This window comes from Oncorhynchus masou, chromosome 32 (assembly GCF_036934945.1).
Source record: "Oncorhynchus masou masou isolate Uvic2021 chromosome 32, UVic_Omas_1.1, whole genome shotgun sequence".
In the NCBI taxonomy this organism is placed as follows: domain Eukaryota; kingdom Metazoa; phylum Chordata; class Actinopteri; order Salmoniformes; family Salmonidae; genus Oncorhynchus; species Oncorhynchus masou.
In genome coordinates, this window is record NC_088243.1 from 3,937,936 (window position 1) to 3,963,757 (window position 25,822).

At 45.6% G+C, this 25,822-nt stretch overlaps 1 protein-coding gene across 17 annotated transcripts in view; it reads right to left on the minus strand.

The window, feature by feature from the left end:
• Window positions 1-8,986: 8,986 nt before the first annotated feature.
• The window catches only part of slc8a3 (solute carrier family 8 member 3), a 155,670-nt gene continuing 138,834 nt past the window's right edge, over window positions 8,987-25,822 (minus strand). For all 17 annotated transcript variants that reach the window (XM_064953126.1, XM_064953139.1, XM_064953141.1 and 14 more), the window contains 4 exons: window positions 24,780-24,879; window positions 13,736-13,821; window positions 9,974-10,160; window positions 8,987-9,380 (listed from right to left, as the gene is read on the minus strand). In XM_064953126.1, coding sequence (XP_064809198.1) covers window positions 9,004-9,380; window positions 9,974-10,160; window positions 13,736-13,821; window positions 24,780-24,879 — 750 coding nt within the window. In that variant the 3' untranslated portion in view covers window positions 8,987-9,003. The remainder of the gene's footprint in view (window positions 9,381-9,973; window positions 10,161-13,735; window positions 13,822-24,779; window positions 24,880-25,822) is intronic.

Genomic DNA, 25,822 nt, shown 5'->3' on the forward strand with positions numbered 1-25,822 from the left:
CTCGGCTGCAGTGAAGGAGAGACCACATGTTTCCGTTGCAGGCCGTGTCAGTGGCACTGTATTGTCCTCAAAGCGGGCAAAAAAGTTATTTAGTCTGCCTGGGAGCAAGACATCCTGGTCCGTGACTGGGCTGGATTTCTTCCTGTAGTCAGTGATTGACTGTAGACCCTGCCACATACCTCTTGTTTCTGAGCCGTTGAATTGAGATTCTACTTTGTCTCTATACTGACGCTTAGCTTTTTTGATAGCCTTACGGAGGGAATAGCTGCACTGTTTGTAATCGGTCATACAGCAGAGAGACGGGTAGCCGGTTCAGCACCATGGACAGCTACGACGACAACAGAGAGACGGGTAGCCCTTTCAGCACCACGGACAGCTACGACAACAACAGAGAGGCGGGCAGCCATTTCAGCACCACGGACAGCTACGACGACAACAGAGAGACGGGTAGCCATTTCAGCACCACGGACAGCTACGACGACAACAGAGAGACGGGAGGCCGTTTCAGTACCATGGACAGTGGACAGCACCTCGTCTGTCCATCAATGAGAGAAGACCGCAAGCCAAGCAGCACCTGTGTTGGGCTGGTGTGCCATGCTGCAGGCAGGCAGGCAGGCATGTCAGCTATTTGAGAGCAGCAATTGTGGTCGGTCGCTGATCTACAAGTCACAATGAGTTGGGTGGTTATTTAAGATGCAAGATCACTTTGTAGATCAATGACCTTCTCTGCCATGCATGTGTATTGCTCTCCTTCCCCTTAACCCTAACTTGAACATTGTAACCGACATTTATAGGACATTATTGGTTGATTATTTTTTTAAATACTGTCCTCTGACTCGTCAGTCGTGGCTTATATAACTATATAGTTTCCAATAGATCTGACTACATAACTAGGATAAAAATGCACCACAGATCTCAACAAAGATGTTTCAAATTGTCTCCTTTATTATGTTATTGACAACAACAAAAAAATGTAACAAAATTGGCAATAAATTAATCAAATTAAATAATTAATTCCATGCATAATTCCCTGAAATAAAAACAAACGTTTCATAGCGAGGAAGTAAAAAACAAAAACAAAAAAAAAACAAAAAAAAACAACCAAATAATTAAAAATGAACTATCCAACTATCTGAAGTACAGTGCAATCATCAATGGTGTGTTGTTGTTGTTGTGAACATTGTGACTTGAATTCAATCAAATCCTGAACCTGGATTTCCAGGTACCCGTGGGGTTTGCTAGGTAGGCACACTATAACCGTGGACGGAACACATCGACTGTATGTGTCCCTAAAGACATTCCATTTCCTACGTGGTGCATTGCTTTTGACCAGAACCCTTTATTTACAGTAGTAGTGCACTACGTAGGGAATGTGGTGTCATTTGGGACACAATCCCATGTTCTGTATCTTACAGACAAAGCTATACAGTAGATCTCTGTCAACCAGTCGACCTGTAAAGCAGCTTTGATTCAATTTACCGTCCAGTTGTCATGACACCTATGTTGTAATAAGACGCACAGTAAATATATAAATATGTAAACATATATTTATATACATATATAAATATACAAACATACTACGTGAGGATGCTTTTGACAAAATAGACATTAAAATCAATAATCATTTGACATATATAAATTGAAATGCATTGAAATTCAATGTTTTTTTTCTTCTTCTTCTCTCCCCCCCTCCCTCGCCCGCCCCCGCTCCGCCCCGCCCCCTCACCCGCCCATAGATATCAGTTCAGTCAATTTTTTTTGTGTGAATCAAAGTGTCAAAAACAGTCCAGAGTGATCGTCATCAACCAAGACTCCAATGTTAAAGTCCGTTTTAATAGTCATGGTAGTCTTACTAGATTTGTGTTGTTTTTTTTTGGTACAATATGCTGCTGGTACATGTAATATTGGGGTATGATGATATGCTATGGCTCAGGTCCTGGTTGCGTCATCTTCATAACATTGGCTAAGTCCCGAACAGCACTCTATTCTCTTTATAGTGCACTAGTTTTGACCGGGGCCCTTGTCACTATATAGGGAATAGGGTGCCGTTTGGGACATGGACAAATGCGAGATGGACATGATAGAAACATTGCAATTCATGGCAGAACGTAGTACAAGGTACAAGATGAGATACATTGGAACGGAACATGGTACAAGATGAGATACATTGGAACGGAACATGGTACAAGATGAGATACATTGGAACGGAACATGGTCCAAGGTACAAGATGAGATACATTGGAACGGAACATGGTACAAGATGAGATACATTGGAACGGAACATGGTCCAAGGTACAAGATGAGATACATTGGAACGGAACAAGGTACAAGATGAGATACATTGGAACGGAACATGGTCCAAGGTACAAGATGAGATACATTGGAACGGAACATGGTACAAGATGAGATACATTGGAACGGAACATGGTACAAGATGAGATACATTGGAACGGAACAAGGTACAAGATGAGATACATTGGAACGGAACATGGTACAAGATGAGATACATTGGAACGGAACAAGGTAAAAGATGAGATACATTGGAACGGAACATGGTACAAGATGAGATACATTGGAACGGAACAAGGTACAAGATGAGATACATTGGAACGGAACATGGTTCAAGATGAGATACATTGGAACGGAACATGGTACAAGATGAGATACATTGGAACGGAACATGGTACAAGATGAGATACATTGGAACGGAGCAAGGTACAAGATGAGATACATTGGAACGGAACATGGTTCAAGATGAGATACATTGGAACGGAACATGGTTCAAGATGAGATACATTGGAACGGAACATGGTACAAGATGAGATACATTGGAACGGAGCAAGGTACAAGATGAGATACATTGGAACGGAACATGGTTCAAGATGAGATACATTGTGGTACAAGGTACAAGATGAGATACATTGGAACGGAACATGGTTCAAGATGAGATACATTGTGGTACAAGGTGCAGATTATTTTTGACAGGCTTTTGCAGAGGGATTGTTTTTACTTTTATCAGCACCAAAACAAGTTATTTTTTAAATCTGTATTAGAAAAAAACGTTTAGGTAAATATATTACAAACACCTCTATTTGATCTGGGACATCAGTATAGAGAAACTCCTTACCTCTCTTTTTTGGATATTTGTAAAAACATATCACAATTTGAAATAAAAGTTTCTTTCAAAGTTGCCATGCATACTGTCACAGCAACGTCGATTCAAAAAAGAAACTATTTTGAGATTTTGTTGCAACTGATGGGTGATTCGTAACGTGTAAACAAAGCACATTTCACGATGACGTCACATACAACCATACTCTGTGGACAAAAAAATATCATCTTAAAAAGTCAATTTCTATTTTTAAATACCGTTCCTGACTTCTGTAAAATCCAGTGTAATATGGTGGTAAGTTACAACATAGAGGTGACAGTTATAGATGAACTATATTATGAATGCATGTCCGTTATCCCGCACAGAACCAATAGGGGGGGATGGTATCAAAGAACATTCACTTAAGACCCAAATGTTAATTTTAAACCACGACAATCCTTCTCCATCCATTAAAACGTGTTCTCATCCCTTCACAACATGAGTGACAATGACAGCGTTCTCAGCTGTGCTGTAAAACAGATACAATCACATGTACGTACAAATCAACTCTTCTCACGTGACAAGATCATGAATAAAACCAAGCTAACAAAATTATCCGCCACTAAACTAACAAAGTGATCCTCGACTAAACTAACAAAATGACCCTCCACTAAACTAACAAAATGACCCTCCACTAAACTAACAAAATGACCCTCCACTAAACTAACAAAATGATCCTCCACTAAAACTAACAAATAAGACTGGCACCATGCTAAATATATTTTGGGATTGTATGTAGATAAGATAAGTTATTTAAAAAATGTATTTATTGATATCCTTCTAGTTGTGCTGGTCACTTGATAACACAGCAAATATTGTTTTCTATAAGACTCTCAGGAGGGAGGGGGGGGGGGGTTGGCATTTAGTAATCACACACACACACACACTACGGTGGATGTAAATGTTGACATAGTAAGCACACGTTCCTGTGTTTGTCTGTAAACATGTAGATTGACGTACACGTGTAATTGAGCTAGCCTGAGGTCCAGTCCGTTCCTACTCTTTTGACAACTCATTACGGAATTGTTCATGCAACTGACTCGACAATGACAACGGAGTAGGAAAAAAAACCCAAACAGATCTGGGACCAGGCAAGCCACTGCCTGGTGTCTCGTAATAGAAGAGGAAACGATAAATACAAAATCGGGTGTTATGAAGAGTGGACCTGACCAGACCAAGGGAAGGGAAGCGAAGGGGCAAGAGGCAACCACAACAAAAGGACAGGAGGTTGATATTGAGATTGACACCCCTCCCCCCTGGTGGTACCTGAGTGTCACTGCGGCTTTCGGGGTCTCCCTCTGTTGACCTCATCGTGTTACTTGGTTGTATTCATTTGTCACACACCGTAAAAAAAAAAAAAAAACGTTTAGCAACGGAAAGCATTTTGCAATGAAAACGAGGATTTCTATTGGACAAAATTAGGTTGGTTCCTTTCCCCGTTTCGTTCTGTTTGGTTCTTAGCAGGGCTTGGAACCAGTTCAGGGAACAGAAACGAAAACCGGAAAATAACAAATTTATTTGAGGGACAGAATCAGAACCGGGAACGAAAGTGATCTCTATGGTTCCAGGACATAACCATTAACCGGGAACCGGTTAATAACGTTATTTTTTAAAAGCTCCAGACATTTTTTTCCCAGTCCCACAAAAATTGCCACAAAGCGTCTATGCAAAAGCCCTCACTCTGTTACCTATGCCAGTGTGTGCGTAGGCTACCTTACAAGCGTGATTCAGAAAGTAGGGAGAGAGATGTTGAATTAGAGAAGAACGGATTAACTTTTTTGCAATGCTAGTTCAGGATACTCTAGTTATCACATTGGATTTATTATTAACTACAAAAAAAGGCAATTCTGATGCCGCTCTGCACACACAAGCTTGTTAGCTAGATAATGTTCTCTCTTGTCCAACGTTAAGCCCACGCTCGGAAGTTAAAAGACATTCGGCGTTCCTCCATAGAAGCCACTACTCCGTAGATATAATTCTGCCTAATTCAGTTAATGCACGTCATAAGATACCCAGCGTGTCATGTCTTGTTATGTCTGTTCCTGTCCTTTCTCTTCACTCTGTCTCTCTCTGCTGGTCTTTTTAGGTTACCTTCTCTGTCTCTCATTCTTCAGCTGTTCTACATCTCCTCTAACTAGCTCATTCACTCTTTCACACCTGTTCTCTCTTCCCCCTCTGATTAGGTCTCTATTTCTCTCTCTGTTCCTGCTACTTTCAGTGTCTGATTCTTGTTTGTGTTTTTTGATGCCAGAAGCAAGCTGTCGTCGCGTTTGCTTCCACCTTGTCCTATCCTGTCGGAGTCTGCCTGGCAGGTGCATCCTGCATTATACTAACGTTCTTTTTGTTCCATTGACCACGTTGGAAGAGGATTTATGCCATTCCTGTTTTTTCATTAAAGAACTCTGTTTTCTGTTAAAACCGCTTTTGGGTCTTCACTCAAGTACATAACACAGCGCTTCAAGCCAAGCCTCCTCCACCCTCTCTCCCCACCCTCAAAATATCAGTCGCATCTCGCGCCCTGTCTGTCCATAGTGAGTGGCAGCACAACGCGCGTGTGTGTTTTTCATTATGATTAAACCATGCTTTTACGGCAAAAGACAACTGGCTATTAATGACTTTCCTATAATGATTAAATAGCTTAGCAAGCTGCTCTATCCGCACTGATTAGTGAAGTAATTTAATATTGAGCAACATTTCAGAGGTTTAAAAGGGAATAGAAATGAACGATATAAACCAGTACACTTTTTGTTGTTGTTGTTTAGAATTGGTTCAAAACTTTGCTGGTCGGAAAACAGTGAAACGGACCAAAAAAATAATATAGTTCTGAAACAAATTATTATTTTTTTGGTTCCAACCCCTGGTTCCTAGTGGATACATCCCATGTTGTAGCTGTACCTCTATGCATTTTGGTTCTCTACACAGATTTAAAATGGCCAACAATCAGGTATTTAAATAATAGACTACAGTATAGGTATATAAATATATAAACAAATATCTGATTGTTGAGAGCTTTAAATTAGTATACATGAGTTCTCTCTCTTAATCACTATTAAACCATGTTTATCTCTCCCTCGCTCTCTCTCCCTCCATCTCTCTTTCTCTTTAAAATGTCTCTCCCTCCTTTAAATTTCACTCCTCGACAAGAGTCACTAGAGACTCAAAGCCACAAGAACGTAGAACACATTTCAAAACAGACACTTATTTCCCCTTTTGACTATGTCACAAATTATTTTAAAAAGTATGACATGAATTGAATGAAAAGCTTGTCAATGAGACATTGAGTCAGGTCACCTCATCTCAACCCACTAGCACCACGCTGGTAGTGAGCTACAGATGCAGTAAAGAAAGGGCTTTGTCATTTCAACAGGTCATTATAGTTCAATATTACCATCTTGGTCATTGCAGTTCAATATTACCATCTTGGTCATTATAGTTCAATATTACCATCTTGGTCATTGCAGTTCAATATTACCATCTTGTACGTCACATGGGAACAGAAGTCTCAATAAATAAGATGTTTTACAGCAAAGTGCATCATGGAAGACCAGTAGAAAAATACCTCTGAATTATCAATCAGTTACAGTTTTCTACAGAAACACATTTTTTATTTTTGGGGGAGGAGGAGAGGGGGGGGGGATTTTTTGTTGTTGTTATTGATTTAATAAAATGTGAAAACTTTGTGAGAGCAATATATTTATATTAATAATAAATTAAAATACACCGTTTCTTTAAATTCATTAGGTAAGATGTAATAGATATTTAGAAAACAACATGAAGACGACATCGGGGTACATCTCAAATGGCAACCTATTCCCTATGTAGTGCACTACCGTTGACCAGAGCCCTATCCCCTATGTAGTGCACCAGAGCTATATGAGCCCTGGGAAAAAGTATTTCTCTCTGCAGGGTGCCATTTGAGACATAGGTATCCTTTTCCCAGGATACGACCCCCTCAAACCAAACCAAACCACAGCGGTCCTCTGAAGGACTGAAGAAGCCAAATGTGACAACATTGAAAACAAATATTCAAAATATACAGAAAATATGTCTCTATATTATATATATATATAGAGAGAGTAATGAAGTAATGTTCAAGGCAGTTTAATAATCCTTGTTTTCCTTCTTGTTCTTTTCCTCCCATCTTTAGTTTGATCGTTGATCTGTCGTTATTTTGTTTTGTTACTTCGTTTTTGATCTGTCGTTACTTCGTTTTGTTACTTCGTTTTTGATCTGTCGTTACTTCGTTTTGTTACTTCGTTTTTGATCTGTCGTTACTTCGTTTTTGATCTGTCGTTACTTCGTTTTGTTACTTCGTTTTCCCCCGTTGTTCCTCCTGTTTGCCTCTGAGAACTCTGCCGCTGTATTCGTTCCTTAAAAATAAGAAACTAAATACTATGAGTCCATTTAATTCTCACTCATCATCAACAACATATTATCCATTAAACGATATCATCTTTTTTTGTTCTCCACAATGTAAGATCAGAAAATAGCATCTTTGATTTGTCTTTTTTTTTTGTGTCATTTTTGTTTGTTGTGTAAAAAAAAGTTGTTCTCATCAAGGTGTTTGAGAAAAATATAGACTTCTAATGGTAGCTCAGATCTCTCCAGTTTTAAGACCAGTTGATGTCTCTTCTAGTGGAATACAAACCAGACCAGATGAGACCAGACCAGATGAGACCAGACCAGATGAGACCAGACCAGATGAGACCAGACCAGATGAAACCAGACCAGATGAGACCAGACCAGATGAGACCAGACCAGATGAGACCAGACCAGATGAGACCAGACCAGATGAGACCAGACCAGATGAGACCAGACCAGATGAGACCAGACCAGATGAGACCAGACCAGATGAGACCAGACCAGATGAGACCAGACCAGATGAAACCAGACCAGATGAAACCAGACCAGATGAGACCAGACCAGATGAGACCAGACCAGATGAGACCAGACCAGATGAGACCAGACCAGATGAGACCAGACCAGATGAGACCAGACCAGATGAGACCAGACCAGATGAGACCAGACCAGATGAAACCAGACCAGATGAGACCAGACCAGATGAGACCAGACCAGATGAGACCAGACCAGATGAGACCAGACCAGATGAGACCAGACCAGATGAGACCAGACCAGATGAGACCAGACCAGATGAGACCAGACCAGATGAGACCAGACCAGATGAGACCAGACCAGATGAGACCAGACCAGATGAGACCAGACCAGATGAGACCAGACCAGATGAGACCAGACCAGATGAGACCAGACCAGATGAGACCAGACCAGATGAGACCAGACCAGATGAGACCAGACCAGATGAGACCAGACCAGATGAGACCAGACCAGATGAGACCAGACCAGATGAGACCAGACCAGATGAGACCAGACCAGATGAGACCAGACCAGATGAGACCCACTCCTGGTGCTCTTACCCCAGTATGACAGTTCCCCAATCCCAGCTGTAAGCACTCCTACGTGGGTAACAGACCGGCTCTCAATGCCTTAACAAAGATATATAGACTGACCACGTCTGGGAGTCCTTAGAGGGGGGGGTTGAGGGAGGGTGGAGGAGAGGGGGTTATTACCACCACAAACCCCCTTCACTTCCTATTCTTCTCCTCTTCTCATCCCGTTATACCGACAAACCATCATTCCACATCATTCCCACTTTTACTTCTTAAAGTTCTACTTTGAACCTCCTGGAAGGAGCCTGAAAGGAGGCTCTAGAATGCTCCAGAAGCCTTTCAGAATGGTTCTAGAATGCTCCAGAAGTGTTTCAGAATGGTTCTAGAATGCTCCAGAAGCCTTTCAGAATGGTTCTAGAAGTGTTCCAGAAGTGTTTCAGAAGTGTTCTAGAAGCCCTCTATATGACAGTAGGCCTCCATGCTGGAGAAGAGGATGTAGAGGAACCAGAGACTGAAGAAGAAGGCTGAGGTGGCCAGTCTGTGGCCGCGCGGCCCGCCCAGCTCCCCCCCGATGTGGGCCCGGCGGCGGTACAGCAGCACGGAGACTCCCAGGAAGGCGAAGATGGTGTAGAGGGTGACGGAGAAGGCCAGCGAGCCGGCCTCCACCACAAACTGCTTTCCTTGCATGTGCCAGTAGATGGCGGCTATCGACCACGCCACCCCGATGCCCAGGAACACGTTGACCGCGTTGCTGCCCGTCACATTACCGATGGAGGCGTCTGCATATGTGTCCTGCACCGCCGCTACCTTACTGGCAAATGTGTCTGGAGAGAGAGAGAGAGGGGGAGGGAGAGAGAGCGGGGGAGGGAGAGAGAGAGGGGGAGGGAGAGAGAGAGGGGGAGGGAGGGGGAGGGAGAGAGAGAGGGGGAGGGAGAGAGAGGGGAGGGAGAGAGAGAGGGAGGGAGAGAGAGGGGGAGGGAGAGAGAAAGGGGGAGGGAGGAGAGGGGAGGGAGAGAGAGAGAGGGAGGGAGGGAGAGAGAGAGGGGGAGGGAGAGAGAGAGGGGAGGGAGAGAGAGAGGGGGAGGGAGAGAGAGAGGGGGAGGGAGAGAGAGAGGGGGAGGGAGGTAAAGAGAGAGAGGTAAAGAGAGAGAGAGAAGAGAGGGAGAGAGGGAGGTAAAGAGAGAGAGAAAGAGGGAGAGAGAGAGGGAGAGGGAGAGAGAGAGAGAGAGAAAGAGGGAGAGAGAGAAAGAGGGAGAGAGAAAGAGGGAGAGAGAGAGAGAGAAGAGAGAGAAAGAGAGAGAGAGAGAGAGGTAAACAAAGAGAGAGAGAGAGATTGAAAGAGAGAGGATTCAATTCACACAGGATGACAATAAATGCCCCGCAACCCACACACACTACCACCCGTTACTGAGCTCACCAGGAACAGATGTACCCAGCGCCACGAACACCACGGCAGTAACAGAGTCCTTCAGCCCGATGGTGCAGCCAAAGTGAGAGGCCAGATCGCCGATCACTGCGGTCAGCATGCCGATGATGACGATGGAGATGAAGAAGCAGGCCCAGCCGTTCAGGTAGTCCGTGGGAGGAACACAGGCGAACAGCACCTAATAATAAAAATATGAATAATTCTAATTGAACACTTTACTGTAGGTGTCCTTATGACTGCATTCACAAAGCTTTATAACAGCAATATAAAACCTTCCAGGTGTTCTGACCCCTAACCTCTCTTTCAACTGACCTTCCAGAAGGTGTCTCTGACCTCTAACCTCTCTGTCAACTGACCGTCCAGAAGGTGTCTCTGACCTCTAACCTCTCTGTCAACTGCCAGAAGGTGTCTCTGACCTCTAACATCTCTGTCAACTGACCGTCCAGAAGGTGTCTCTGACCTCTAACCTTTAACCTCTCTGTCAACTGACTTTCCAGAAGGTGTCTCTGACCTCTCTGTCAACTGACCTTCCAGAAGGTGTCTCTGACCTCTCTGTCAACTGACCTTCCAGAAGGTGTCTCTGATCTCTGACCTCTCTGTCAACTGACCTTCCAGAAGGTGTCTCTAACCTCTCTGAACTGACCTTCCAGAAGGTGTCTCTATCCTCTAACCTCTCTGTGAACTGACCTTCCAGAAGGTGTCTCTAACCTCTCTGTGAACTGACCTTCCAGAAGGTGTCTCTGATCTCTCTGTCAACTGACCTTCCAGAAGGTGTCTCTATCCTCTAACCTCTCTGTGAACTGACCTTCCAGAAGGTGTCTCTAACCTCTCTGTCAACTGACCTTCCAGAAGGTGTCTCTATCCTCTAACCTCTCTGTGAACTGACCTTCCAGTAGGTGTCTCTAACCTCTCTGTCAACTGACCTTCCAGAAGGTGTCTCTAACCTCTCTGTCAACTGACCTTCCAGAAGGTGTCTCTAACCTCTCTGTCAACTGACCTTCCAGAAGGCGTCTCTAACCTCTCTGTGAACTGACCTTAGAGAAGGTGTCTCTAACCTCTCTGTCAACTGACCTTCCAGAAGATGTCTCTAACCTCTAACCTCTCTGTGAACTGACCTTCCAGAAGGTGTCTATAACCTCTAACCTCTCTGTCAACTGGCCTTCCAGAAGGTGTCTCTGACCTCTAACCTCTCTGTCTACTGACCTTCCAGAAGCTGTCTCTGATCTCTAACCTCTCTGTCAACTGACCTTCCAGAAGGTGTCTCTGATCTCTAACCTCTCTGTCAACTGACCTACCAGAAGATGTCTCTAACCTCTAACCTTTCTGTCAACTGACCTTCCAGAAGGTGTCTCTAACCTCTCTGTGAACTGACCTTCCAGAAGGTGTCTATAACCTCTAACCTCTCTGTCAACTGGCCTTCCAGAAGGTGTCTCTGACCTCTAACCTCTCTGTCTACTGACCTTCCAGAAGCTGTCTCTGATCTCTAACGTCTCTGTCAACTGACCTCCCAGAAGGTGTCTCTAACCTCTAACCTCTCTGTCAACTGACCTTCCAGAAGGTGTCTCTAACCTCTGGGTGAACTGACCTTCCAGAAGGTGTCTCTAACCTCTCTGTCAACTGACCTTCCAGAAGGTGTCTCTAACCTCTAACCTTTCTGTCAACTGACCTTCCAGAAGGTGTCTCTGACCTCTAACCTCTCTGTCAACTGACCTTCCAGAAGGTGTCTCTAACCTCTAACCTCTCTGTCAACTGACCTTCCAGAAGGTGTCTCTGATCTCTGACCTCTCTGTCAACTGACCTTCCAGAAGGTGTCTCTAACCTCTCTGTAAACTGACCTTCCAGAAGGTGTCTCTAACCTCTAACCTCTCTGTCAACTGACCTTCCAGAAGGTGTCTCTGACCTCTCTGTGAACTGACCTTCCAGAAGGTGTCTCTAACCTCTAACCTCTCTGTCTACTGACCTTCCAGAAGCTGTCTCTGATATCTAACCTCTCTGTCAACTGACCTCCAGAAGGTGTCTCCAACCTCTCTGTGAACTGACCTTCCAGAAGGTGTCTCTGATCTCTAACCTCTCTGTCAACTGACCTTCCAGAAGGTGTCTCTAACCTCTCTGTGAACTGACCTTCCAGAATGTGTATCGAACCTCTATGTGAACTTATTTTCCAGGTGTCTCTGACCTCTAACCTCTCTGTCAACTGACCTTCCAGAAGGTGTCTCTAACCTCTCTGTGAACTGACCTTCCAGAAGGTGTCTCTGATCTCTAACCTCTCTGTCAACTGACCTTCCAGAAGGTGTCTCTAACCTCTCTGTCAACTGACCTTCCAGAAGGTGTCTCTGATCTCTGACCTCTCTGTCAACTGACCTTCCAGAAGGTGTCTCTGATCTCTGACCTCTCTGTCAACTGACCTTCCAGAAGGTGTCTCTAACTTCTCTGTGAACTGACCTTCCAGAAGGTGTCTCTAACCTCTAACCTCTCTGTCAACTGACCTTCCAGAAGGTGTCTCTAACCTCTCTGTGAACTGACCTTCCAGAAGGTGTCTCTAAGCTCTCTGTCAACTGACCTTCCAGAAGTGGCTCTGATCTCTGACCTCTCTGTCAACTGACCTTCCAGAAGGTGTCTCTGATCTCTGACCTCTCTGTCAACTGACCTTCCAGAAGGTGTCTCTAACCTCTCTGTGAACTGACCTTCCAGAAGGTGTATCGAACCTCTCTGTGATCTTATTTTCCAGAAGGTGTCTCTGACCTCTAACCTCTCTGTGAATTGACCTTCCAGAAGGTGTCTCTAACCTCTCTGTCAACTGACCTCCAGAAGGTGTCTCTAACCTCTCTGTGAACTGACCTTCCAGAAGTTGTCTCTGATCTCTGACCTCTGTCAACTGACCTTCCAGAAGGTGTCTCTAACCCCTCTGTGAACTGACCTTCCAGAAGGTGTCTCTAACCTCTAACCTCTCTGTCAACTAACCTTCCAGAAGGTGTCTCTAACCTCTCTGTGAACTGACCTTCCAGAAGGTGTATCGAACCTCTCTGTGAACTTATTTTCCAGAAGGTGTCTCTGACCTCTAACCTCTCTGTGAATTGACCTTCCAGAAGGTGTCTCTAACCTCTGTGTGAACTGACCTTCCAGAAGGTGTCTCTAACCTCTCTGTCAACTGACCTTCCAGAAGGTGTCTCTAACCTCTCTGTCAACTGACCTTCCAGAAGGTGTCTCTGATCTCTGACCTCTCTGTCAACTAACCTTCCAGAAGGTGTCTCTAACCTCTCTGTGAACTGACCTTCCAGAAAGTGTCTCTAACCTCTAACCTCTCTGTCAACTAACCTTCTAGAAGGTGTCTCTAACCTCTCTGTGAACTGACCTTCCAGAAGGTGTATCGAACCTCTCTGTGAACTGATTTTCCAGAAGGTGTCTCTGACCTCTAACCTCTCTGTGAATTGACCTTCCAGAAGATGTCTCTAACCTCTAACCTCTCTGTCAACTGACCTTCCAGAAGGTGTCTCTAACCTCTCTGTGAACTGACCTTCCAGAAGGTGTCTCTGATCTCTGACCTCTCTGTCAAATGACCTTCCAGAAGGTCTCTAACCTCTCTGTCAACTGACCTTCCAGAAGTTGTCTCTAACCTCTGTGAACTGACCTTCCAGAAGGTGTCTCTATCCTCTCTGTCAACTGACCTTCCAGAAGGTGTCTCTGATCTCTGACCTCTCTGTGAACTGACCTTCCAGAAGGTGTCTCTGATCTCTGACCTCTCTGTGAACTGACCTTCCAGAAGACGGTGAGGAAGTGCATGACGTAGTCGAAACATGACGGGAGACGCTCTTCCCCAGAGTCTTCCTCATCCTCGTCTCCTAGGGACAAGGGAGGGAGGAGAGGGGGAGAGGAGGGAAGATGGAGAGGTGGAGGGAAGGGATGGAATGATGAAGAGGAGAAGAAAAAGGTGCAGGTAGCGACAGTGAAGGGAGGGAAGAGAGAGGGTAGAGGGAAGGATAGACGTGTGATGGAGTGATGAAGAGGAGCAGGTATTGGAAGGAGGTATAGGGACAGTGAAGGGAGAGGAAGAGAAGAGAGAGAACAGGAACAGAGGAATGAGAGTTAGATGATGGAGTGATAGAAGAGTAATACAGAAAGGAGGGGGACAGAATGGAGGGATTGTGATGGAGGAGGAGGACAGAATGGAGGGATTGTGATGGAGGAGGAGGACAGAATGGAGGGATTGTGATGGAGGAGGAGGAGAACAGAATGGAGGGATTGTGATGGAGGAGAAGGGGGACAGAATGGAGGGATTGTGATGGAGGAGAAGGGGGACAGAATGGAGGGATTGTGATGGAGGAGGGGGGACAGAATGGAGGGATTGTGATGGAGGAGAAGAGGACAGAATGGAGGGATTGTGATGGAGGAGGAGGAGGACAGAATGGAGGGATTGTGATGGAGGAGGACAGAATGGAGGGATTGTGATGGAGGAGGGGGACAGAATGGAGGGATTGTGATGGAGGAGGGGGACAGAATGGAGGGATTGTGATGGAGGAGGGGGACAGAATGGAGGGATTGTGATGGGGAGGAGGGGGACAGAATGGAGGGATTGTGATGGAGGAGGGGGACAGAATGGAGGGATTGTGATGGAGGAGGAGGACAGAATGGAGGGATTGTGATGGAGGAGGGGGACAGAATGGAGGGATTGTGATGGAGGAGGACAGAATGGAGGGATTGTGATGGAGGAGGGGACAGAATGGAGGGATTGTGATGGAGGAGGAGCACAGAATGGAGGGATTGTGATGTGGAGGAGGGGGACAGAATGGAGGGATTGTGGATGGGATTGTGATGGAGGAGGACAGAATGGAGGGATTGTGATGGAGGAGGAGGACAGAATGGAGGGATTGTGATGGAGGAGGAGGACAGAATGGAGGGATTGTGATGGGAGGACAGAATGGAGGGATTGGATGGAGGACAGAATGGAGGGATTGTGATGGAGGAGGGGAGGGATTGTGATGTAGGAGGACAGAATGGAGGGATTGTGATGGAGGAGAACAGAATGGAGGGATTGTGATGGAGGAGAACAGAATGGAGGGATTGTGATGGAGGAGGAGGACAGAATGGAGGGATTGTGATGGAGGAGGACAGAATGGAGGGATTGTGATGGAGGAGGACAGAATGGAGGGATTGTGATGTAGGAGGACAGAATGGAGGGATTGTGATGGAGGAGGAGGAGGACAGAATGGAGGGATTGTGATGGAGGAGGAGGACAGAATGGAGGGATTGTGATGGAGGAGGAAGACAGAATGGAGGGATTGTGATGGAGGAGGAGGGGGACAGAATGGAGGGATTGTGATGTAGGAGGACAGAATGGAGGGATTGTGATGGAGGAGGACAGAAGGGAGGGATTGTGATGTAGGAGGACAGAATGGAGGGATTGTGATGGAGGAGAACAGAAGGGAGGGATTGTGATGTAGGAGGTGCTGGCAGATGGAGGGATTGTGATGGAGGAGGAGATTAGACAGAATGGAGGGATTGTGTTGGAGGAGGACTGAATGGAGGGATTGTGATGGAGTTAGAGGAGGACAGAATGGAGGGATTGTGATGTAGGAGACAGAATGGAGGGATTGTGATGGAGGAGGAGGTGGACAGAATGGAGGGATTGTGATGGAAGAGGAGGGGGACAGAATGGGATTGTGATGGAGGAGATTAGGGGCCTAGGAAAGAGAACAGAAGGAGGGATTGTATGGAGGAGGAGGCCTAATATTTCATAACAGAATGGACAGGATTTTGAGTGTGGGTTGGTAGGAGACTAGAATGGAGACTGGCATACAGGCCAACAGGGTTGGGTAGTGACATATATATAGGTGGGTGCTGGAGGACAGGCCCAGAAGGGACAGGCCTCCATGGATAGCTGGGCAGGCCTAGAATGGATATAGGTGGGTGCTGGTAGAGCCAGGCCTAGGTGGTGGGTGCAGGAGATTAGACAGGCCTAGGTATATGTAGGTGGGTGCTGGTAGGAGATTAGACAGGCCTAGGTATATATAGGTGGGTGCTGGTAGGAGATTAGACAGGCCTAGGTATATAGTAGGTGGGTGCTGGTAGGAGATTAGACAGGCCTAGATATAGGAGGTGCTGGCAGGAGATTAGAGGGAGGCCTTGGTATATATGTAGGTGGGTGCTGGTAGGAGATTAGACAGGCCTAGGTATATGGAGGGTGCTAGGAGATTAGGGTGCTGGAGGAGGTTAGACAGGCCTAGGTATATGTAGGTGGGTGCTGGTAGGAGATTAGACAGGCCTAGGTATATGTAGGTGGGTGCTGGTAGGAGGTTAGACAGGCCTAGGTATATGAGGTGGGTGCTGGTAGGAGGTTAGACAGGCCTAGGTATATATAGTGGGTGCTGGTAGGAGATTAGACAGGCCTAGGTATATATAGTGTGGGTGCTGGTAGGAGGACAGACAGGCCTAGGTATATGTAGGGATGGTAGGAGTGATAGACAGGCCTAGGTTATATGTAGGTGGGTGCTGGTAGGAGATTAGACAGGCCTAGTTATATGTAGGTGGGTGCTGGTAGGAGATTAGACAGGCCTAGGTTATAAGGTGGTGGGTGCTGGTAGGAGATTAGACAGGCCTAGTTATATGTAGGTGGGTGCTGGCAGGAGATTAGACAGGCCTAGTTATATGTAGGTGGGTGCTGGTAGGAGGTTAGACAGGCCTAGGTATATGTAGGTGGGTGCTGGTAGGAGATTAGACAGGCCTAGGTATATATTGCTGGTAGGAGGGTTAGACAGGCCTAGTTATATGTAGGTGGGTGCTGGTAGGAGATTAGACAGGCCTAGGTATATGTAGGTGGGTGCTGGTAGGATTAGACAGGCCTAGACAGGCCTAGGTATAATAGTGGTGGGTGCTGGTAGGAGATTAGACAGGCCTAGTATATATGTAGGTGGGTGCTGGTAGGAGATTAGACAGGCCTAGTATATGTAGGTGGGTGCTGGTAGGAGATTAGACAGGCCTAGGTATATATGGTGGGTGCTGGTAGGAGATTAGACAGGCCTAGGTATATATAGGTGGGTGCTGGTAGGAGATTAGACAGGCCTGCTGGTAGGAGATTAGACAGGCCTAGTATAGTTATAGGTGGGTGCTGGCAGGAGATTAGACAGGCCTAGGTATATGTAGGTGGGTGCTGGTAGGAGATTAGACAGGCCTAGGTATATGTAGGTGGGTGCTGGTAGGAGACTAGACAGGCCTAGGTATAGGTGGGTGCTGGTAGGAGATTAGACAGGCCTAGGTATATATAGGTGGGTGCTGGTGGAGGTTAGACAGGAGGGTATATGAGGTGGGTGCTAGGTATATGGCCTAGGTGGTGGGTGCTGGTAGGAGATTAGACAGGCCTAGGTATATGTAGGTGGGTGCTGGTAGGAGATTAGACAGGCCTAGGTATATATAGGTGGGTGCTGGTAGGAGATTAGACAGGCCTAGGTATATATAGGTGGGTGCTGGTAGGAGATTAGACAGGCCTAGTTATATGTAGGTGGGTGCTGGTAGGAGATTAGACAGGCCTAGTTATATGTAGGTGGGTGCTGGTAGGAGATTAGACAGGCCTAGGTATATATAGGTGGGTGCTGGTAGGAGGTTAGACAGGCCTAGGTATATATAGGTGGGTGCTGGTAGGAGATTAGACAGGCCTAGTTATATGTAGGTGGGTGCTGGTAGGAGATTAGACAGGCCTAGTTATATGTAGGTGGGTGCTGGTAGGAGATTAGACAGGCCTAGTTATATGTAGGTGGGTGCTGGTAGGAGGTTAGACAGGCCTAGGTATATATAGTGGTGGGTGCTGGTAGGAGATTAGACAGGCCTAGGTATATATAGTGGTGGGTGCTGGTAGGAGGTTAGACAGGCCTAGGTATATGTAGGTGGGTGCTGGTAGGAGATTAGACAGGCCTAGTTATATGTAGGTGGGTGCTGGTAGGAGATTAGACAGGCCTAGGTATATGTAGGTGGGTGCTGGTAGGAGATTAGACAGGCCTAGGTATATATAGGTGGGTGCTGGTAGGAGATTAGACAGGCCTAGGTATATGTAGGTGGGTGCTGGTAGGAGATTAGACAGGCCTAGGTATATATAGTGGTGGGTGCTGGTAGGAGATTAGACAGGCCTAGGTATATATAGTGGTGGGTGCTGGTAGGAGACTAGACAGGCCTAGGTATATATAGTGGTGGGTGCTGGCAGGAGGTTAGACAGGCCTAGGTATATGTAGGTGGGTGCTGGTAGGAGGTTAGACAGGCCTAGGTATATGTAGGTGGGTGCTGGTAGGAGATTAGACAGGCCTAGGTATATATAGGTGGGTGCTGGTAGGAGATTAGACAGGCCTAGGTATATGTAGGTGGGTGCTGGTAGGAGATTAGACAGGCCTAGGTATATAGTAGGTGGGTGCTGGTAGGAGATTAGACAGGCCTAGTTATATGTAGGTGGGTGCTGGTAGGAGATTAGACAGGCCTAGGTATATGTAGGTGGGTGGGTGCTGGCCTAGGAGAGTGGTGGGTGCTGGTAGGAGACTTAGACAGGCCTAGGTATATATGGTGGGTGCTGGCAGGAGGTTAGACAGGCCTAGGTATATGTAGGTGGTGGGTAGGAGGTGACAGGCCTAGGTATATGTAGGTGGGTGCTGGTAGGAGATTAGACAGGCCTAGGTATGCTGGCAGGAGAGAGTGGTGGGTGCTGGTTAGGGCCTAGATATGTAGACAGGCCTAGTTATATGTAGGTGGGTGCTGGTAGGAGATTAGACAGGCCTAGGTATATGTAGGGAGAGTGGTGGGTGCTGGTAGGAGATTAGACAGGCCTAGTTATATGTAGGTGGGTGCTGGTAGGAGATTAGACAGGCCTAGTTATATGTAGGTGGGTGCTGGTAGGAGATTAGACAGGCCTAGTTATATAGTGGGTGCTGGTAGGAGATGACAGGTAGCTATATATAGGTGGGTGCTGGTAGGAGATTAGACAGGCCTAGTTATATGTAGGTGGGTGCTGGTAGGAGATTAGACAGGCCTAGTTATATGTAGGTGGGTGCTGGTAGGAGATTAGACAGGCCTAGTTATATGTAGGTGGGTGCTGGTAGGAGATTAGACAGGCCTAGTTATATATATAGGTATATGTAGGTGGGTGCTGGTAGGAGATTAGAGAGGTATATGTAGGTGGGTGCTAGACAGGCCTAGTATATATAGTGGTGGGTGCTGGGTGGGTGCTGGGAGGTTAGACAGGCCTAGGTATATATATATGTAGGGTAGAGTGGTGGGTGCTGGTAGGAGATTAGACAGGCCTAGTTATATGTAGGTGGGTGCTGGTAGGAGATTAGACAGGCCTAGGAGATTATATGTAGGTGGGTGCTGGTAGGAGATTAGACAGGCCTAGTTATATATAGGTGGGTGCTGGTAGGAGTTATATGCAGGTGGGTGCTGGTAGGAGATTAGACAGGCCTAGTTATATGTAGGTGGGTGCTGGTAGGAGATTAGACAGGCCTAGGTATATGTAGGTGGGTGCTGGCAGGAGGTTAGACAGGCCTAGTTATATGTAGGTGGGTGCTGGTAGGAGATTAGACAGGCCTAGTTATATGTAGGTGGGTGCTGGTAGGAGATTAGACAGGCCTAGGTATATGTAGGTGGGTGCTGGTAGGAGATTAGACAGGCCTAGTTATATGTAGGTGGGTGCTGGCAGGAGATTAGACAGGCCTAGGTATATATAGGTGGGTGCTGGTAGGAGATTAGACAGGCCTAGGTATATATAGGTGGGTGCTGGTAGGAGATTAGACAGGCCTAGTTATATGTAGGTGGGTGCTGGTAGGAGATTAGACAGGCCTAGTTATATGTAGGTGGGTGCTGGAATGATTCAAAGTGGCAGGTCATGTGAGGGACATACATTTTTCAGCGGGGAGCTCATTAAATAATACAGAGAGGGATTAAATATTTGAACACCAAAGTGACAGAGGGAGGGCCTTCCAGGAGTTGACTGTGTGGAGCTAAAGAGACTGAGGAGGAGCGGTGACATAGGGAGAAATGTCTCCTCTCCGTGGCTAAGGAAAGTCTAGCCGTCTTCTCCACATCGCGTCCGACTCTCTCTCTCCCTCTGGCTCCGATGTCTCCTTCTGGCTCCGACGTCTCCGATGTCTCCTTCTGGCTCCGACGTCTCCTTCTGGCTCCGACGTCTCCTTTTGGCTCCGACGTCTCCTTCTGGCTCCGACGTCTCCTTCTGGCTCCGACGTCTCCTCTGGCTCCGACGTCTCCTTCTGGCTCCGACGTCTCCTTCTGGCTCCGACGTCTCCTTCTGGCTCCGACGTCTCCTTCTGGCTCCGACGTCTCCTTCTGGCTCCGACGTCTCCTTCTGGCTCCGACGTCTCCTTCTGGCTCCGATGTCTCCTTCTGGCTCTGATGTCTCCTTCTGGCTCCGGATGTTGTATCATTTGTAGTCCGTTGTCGTGACAGCACGCAAGCAAGTCTTGTTGACGTTATTATATATTTTTTTTACATATTACTAAAGCTATTAAGATCAGCTAAAACGTAAATACAACGTTAAAAGGCAACATGTTTGGTTGGTACTCTTAGTGTTACATTGCCTTATATATTTTACTTAATTCAATGTTCTGGGAACCTTTAAATAACGTTTTTTTTTTTTTTTTTTACAACATTAAGGGAATGTCCTCTGCAACCTAACTTAAACATTGTATGAATGTCATCACAACTGAACATCTCTTAAGGTAACCACACTGCTGCCAGACTCTAATTAATTACATGTCTGGGAACCTTTTATTAAGGAACTCAGAATGGCTGTTCTGTCAACATTCTGTCAACATCGAAAGGAATGTTTTGTGTCCTCTGATACAAAACATTATCTGAATGTCAGCACAATTGGACAGTTTTAGTGTTTCTCTTTGTCAATACCGACAATGTTCACAGAACCTAAATAAAATGACCTTAAAGGAACTTTTTTTTAAAGAATGTAAAAATGTGTTCTGGGAATGTTTTTTCAACATCAGTTGAATGTTATTTTCACTCTAAAAGAAACAAGGAAACCGTTTTTTTTGTGTGTTTTTTTGGGAACACAGACTGTTCCCGTCAGACTGTTCCCAACAGACTGTTCCCAACAGACTGTTCCCATCAGACTGTTCCCAACAGACTGTTCCCAACAGACTGTTCCCAACAGACTGTTCCCGTCAGACTGTTCCCAACAGACTGTTCCCGTCAGACTGTTCCCATCAGACTGTTCCCATCAGACTGTTCCCAACAGACTGTTCCCAACAGACTGTTACCAACAGACTGTTCCCAACAGACTGTTCCCATCAGACTGTTCCCATCAGACTGTTCCCATCAGACTGTTCCCACAATGTAAATGAAAAATTCTGGGAACATTTTAAAGAGCAGATGAAATGTGTTCCAGGAACATTCTTGTAACATCAGCGGAATGTCTTTTTTTGCACCCTAAAATAAACAAATCACCCAACGGGACAGTTTTGTTGCTGTGGGAACATAACCTAGATTGAACAACAACAAAAAAACACACTCCACAGTTTCCGATATATATAAACTTTTTTAACAAATCAAAAACTGAAAAATTGGGCGTGCAAAATTATTCAGCCCCTTTACTTTCAGTGCAGCAAACTCTCTCCAGAAGTTCAGTGAGGATCTCTGAATGATCCAATGTTGACCTAAATGACTAATGATGATAAATACAATCCACCTGTGTGTAATCAAGTCTCCGTATAAATGCACCTGCATTGTGATAGTCTCAGAGGTCCGTTAAAAGCGCAGAGAGCATCATGAAGAACAAGGAACACACCAGGCAGGTCCGAGATACTGTTGTGAAGAAGTTTAAAGCTGGATTTGGACACAAAAAGATTTCCCGAGCTTTAAACATCCCAAGGAGCACTGTGCAAGCGATAATATTGAAATGGAAGGAGTATCAGACCACTGCAAATCTACCAAGACCTGGCCGTCCCTCTAAACTTTCAGCTCATACAAGGAGAAGACTGATCAGAGATGCAGCCTGTCATCCCACCCATGATCACTCTGGATGAACTGCAGAGATCTACAGCTGAGATGGGAGACTCTGTCCATAGGACAACAATCAGTCGTATATTGCACAAATCTGGCCTTTATGGAAGAGTGGCAAGAAGAAAGACATTTCTTAAAGATATCCATAAAAAGTGTCGTTTAAAGTTTGCCACAAGCCACCTGGGAGACACACCAAACATGTGGAAGAAGGTGCTCTGGTCAGATGAAACCAAAATTGAACTTTTTGGCAACAATGCAAAACGTTATGTTTGGCATAAAAGCAACACAGCTCATCACCCTGAACACACCATCCCCACTGTCAAACATGGTGGTGGCAGCATTATGGTTTGGGCCTGCTTTTCTTCAGCAGGGACAGGGAAGATGGTTAAAATTGATGGGAAGATGGATGGAGCCAAATACAGGACCATTCTGGAAGAAAACCTGATGGAGTCTGCAAAAGACCTGAGACTGGGATGGAGATTTGTCATCCAACAAGACAATGATCCAAAACATAAAGCAAAATCTACAATGGAATGGTTCAAAAATAAACATATCCAGGTGTTAGAATGGCCAAGTCAAAGTCCAGACCTGAATCCAATCGAGAATCTGTGGAAAGAACTGAAAACTGCTGTTCACAAATGCTCTCCATCCAACCTCACTGAGCTCGAGCTGTTTTGCAAGGAGGAATGGGAAAAAATTTCAGTCTCTCGATGTGCAAAACTGATAGAGACATACCCCAAGCAACTTACAGCTGTAATCGCAGCAAAAGGTGGTGCCACAAAGTATTAACTTAAGGGGGCTGAATAATTTTGCACGCTTTTTTGTTAAAAAAGTTTGAAATATCCAATAAATGTCGTTCCACTTCATGATTGTGTCCCACTTGTTGTTGATTCTTCACAAAAAATACAGTTTTATATCTTTATGTTTGAAGCCTGAAATGTGGCAAAAGGTCGCAAAGTTCAAGGGGGCCGAATACTTTCGCAAGGCACTGTATATTATAATATATAACAATCAGAACTCAACGATCAAAGATCCATGTTTTTTGTCACAATGTATTTTTTCTTTTTTAAATATCCTCTTTCTTTGAGTGCTCTGATCGCTACCTGGCTCCCCTAAGACCCAACACATACTGTCTGATGAATAACACCTGTAAAAGATGGTGAACGATTACGATCACAATGTATCGACCATTTTCCTCTTCTCCCTTACATGACGTCCACTAGAGTGGGACCTGTGCTGTGTGGAGGAGGAGCTGGTGTTCACCTGTAACTGACTGGTCTAGGAGCTGGTGTTCACCTGTACTGACTGGTCTAGGAGCTGGTGTTCACCTGTACTGACTGGTCTAGGAGCTGGTGTTTACCTGAACTGACTGGTCTAGGAGCTGGTGTTTACCTGTACTGACTGGTCTAGGAGCTGGTGTTTACCTGCACTGACTGGTCTAGGAGCTGGTGTTTACCTGAACTGACTGGTCTAGGAGCTGGTGTTTACCTGCACTGACTGGTCTAGGAGCTGGTGTTCACCTGTACTGACTGGTCTAGGAGCTGGTGTTTACCTGCACTGACTGGTCTAGGAGCTGGTGTTCACCTGTACTGACTGGTCTAGGAGCTGGTGTTTACCTGCACTGACTGGTCTAGGAGCTGGTGTTTACCTGAACTGACTGGTCTAGGAGCTGGTGTTTACCTGCACTGACTGGTCTAGGAGCTGGTGTTCACCTGTACTGACTGGTCTAGGAGCTGGTGTTTACCTGAACTGACTGGTCTAGGAGCTGGTGTTCACCTGCACTGACTGGTCTAGGAGCTGGTGTTTACCTGAACTGACTGGTCTAGGAGCTGGTGTTCACCTGTACTGACTGGTCTAGGAGCTGGTGTTCACCTGTACTGACTGGTCTAGGAGCTGGTGTTTACCTGTACTGACTGGTCTAGGAGCTGGTGTTTACCTGCACTGACTGGTCTAGGAGCTGGTGTTTACCTGTACTGACTGGTCTAGGAGCTGGTGTTCACCTGTACTGACTGGTCTAGGAGCTGGTGTTCACCTGTACTGACTGGTCTAGGAGCTGGTGTTTACCTGCACTGACTGGTCTAGGAGCTGGTGTTTACCTGCACTGACTGGTCTAGGAGCTGGTGTTTACCTGTACTGACTGGTCTAGGAGCTGGTGTTTACCTGAACTGACTGGTCTAGGAGCTGGTGTTTACCTGAACTGACTGGTCTAGGAGCTGGTGTTTACCTGAACTGACTGGTCTAGGAGCTGGTGTTTACCTGCACTGACTGGTCTAGGATCTGGTGTTTACCTGAACTGACTGGTCTAGGAGCTGGTGTTTACCTGTACTGACTGGTCTAGGAGCTGGTGTTTACCTGAACTGACTGGTCTAGGAGCTGGTGTTTACCTGCACTGACTGGTCTAGGAGCTGGTGTTTACCTGAACTGACTGGTCTAGGATCTGGTGTTCACCTGTACTGACTGGTCTAGGAGCTGGTGTTCACCTGAACTGACTGGTCTAGGAGCTGGTGTTTAACTGAACTGACTGGTCTAGGAGCTGGTGTTCACCTGTACTGACTGGTCTAGGAGCTGGTGTTTACCTGTACTGACTGGTCTAGGAGCTGGTGTTTACCTGCACTGACTGGTCTAGGAGCTGGTGTTTACCTGTACTGACTGGTCTAGGAGCTGGTGTTTACCTGCACTGACTGGTCTAGGAGCTGGTGTTTACCTGCACTGACTGGTCTAGGAGCTGGTGTTTACCTGTACTGACTGGTCTAGGAGCTGGTGTTTACCTGCACTGACTGGTCTAGGAGCTGGTGTTTACCTGCACTGACTGTGATAGCCTCCATGAACTGTTGTCTCCAGGAGTTGGTGCCCACCACCAGAGCGAGGTTCGTCTTCTTGATCAGCTTGTCCACTGTGTTCTGAGGGAAAAGGCACATAGGAAATACACTCAGGCTGCATCCCAAATACACCCAACTCCCAATCTAGTGCACTATTTTTGTCCAGAGCCTTGGAGGCTCCCTTGGTGGGCCATTTATTTAACTGATTATTATAGCATCTCAGTTTGGACCAATCTGGTTACAGCTGGGGGTTGGATTATTATTATTTTTATTATTACAGTTTGGACTATACTATTCTGGTTACAGCTGGGGGTTGGATTATTATTATTATTATTACAGTTTGGACTATACCAATCTGGTTACAGCTGGGGGTTGGATTATTATTATTTTTATTATTACAGTTTGGACTATACTATTCCGGTTACAGCTGGGGGTTGGATTATTATTATTATTATTACAGTTTGGACTATACCAATCTGGTTACAGCTGGGGGTTGGATTATTATTATTATTACAGTTTGGACTATACCAATCTGGTTACAGCTGGGGGTTGGATTATTATTTTTTATTATTATTATTACAGTTTGGACTATACCAATCTGGTTACAGCTGGGGGTTGGATTATTATTATTATTATTACAGTTTGGACTATACCAATCTGGTTACAGCTGGGGGTTGGATTATTATTATTATTACAGTTTGGACTATACCAATCTGGTTGGATTATTATTATTATTATTATTATTATTACAGCTGGGGATTGGATTATTATTATTATTATTATTATTATTACAGTTTGGACTATACCAATCTGGTTACAGCTGGGGGTTGGATTATTATTATTATTATTATTACAGTTTGGACTATACCAATCTGGTTACAGCTGGGGGTTGGATTATTATTATTATTATTATTATTATTATTATTACAGTTTGGACTATACCAATCTGGTTACAGCTGGGGGTTGGATTATTATTATTATTATTATTATTACAGTTTGGACTATACCAATCTGGTTACAGCTG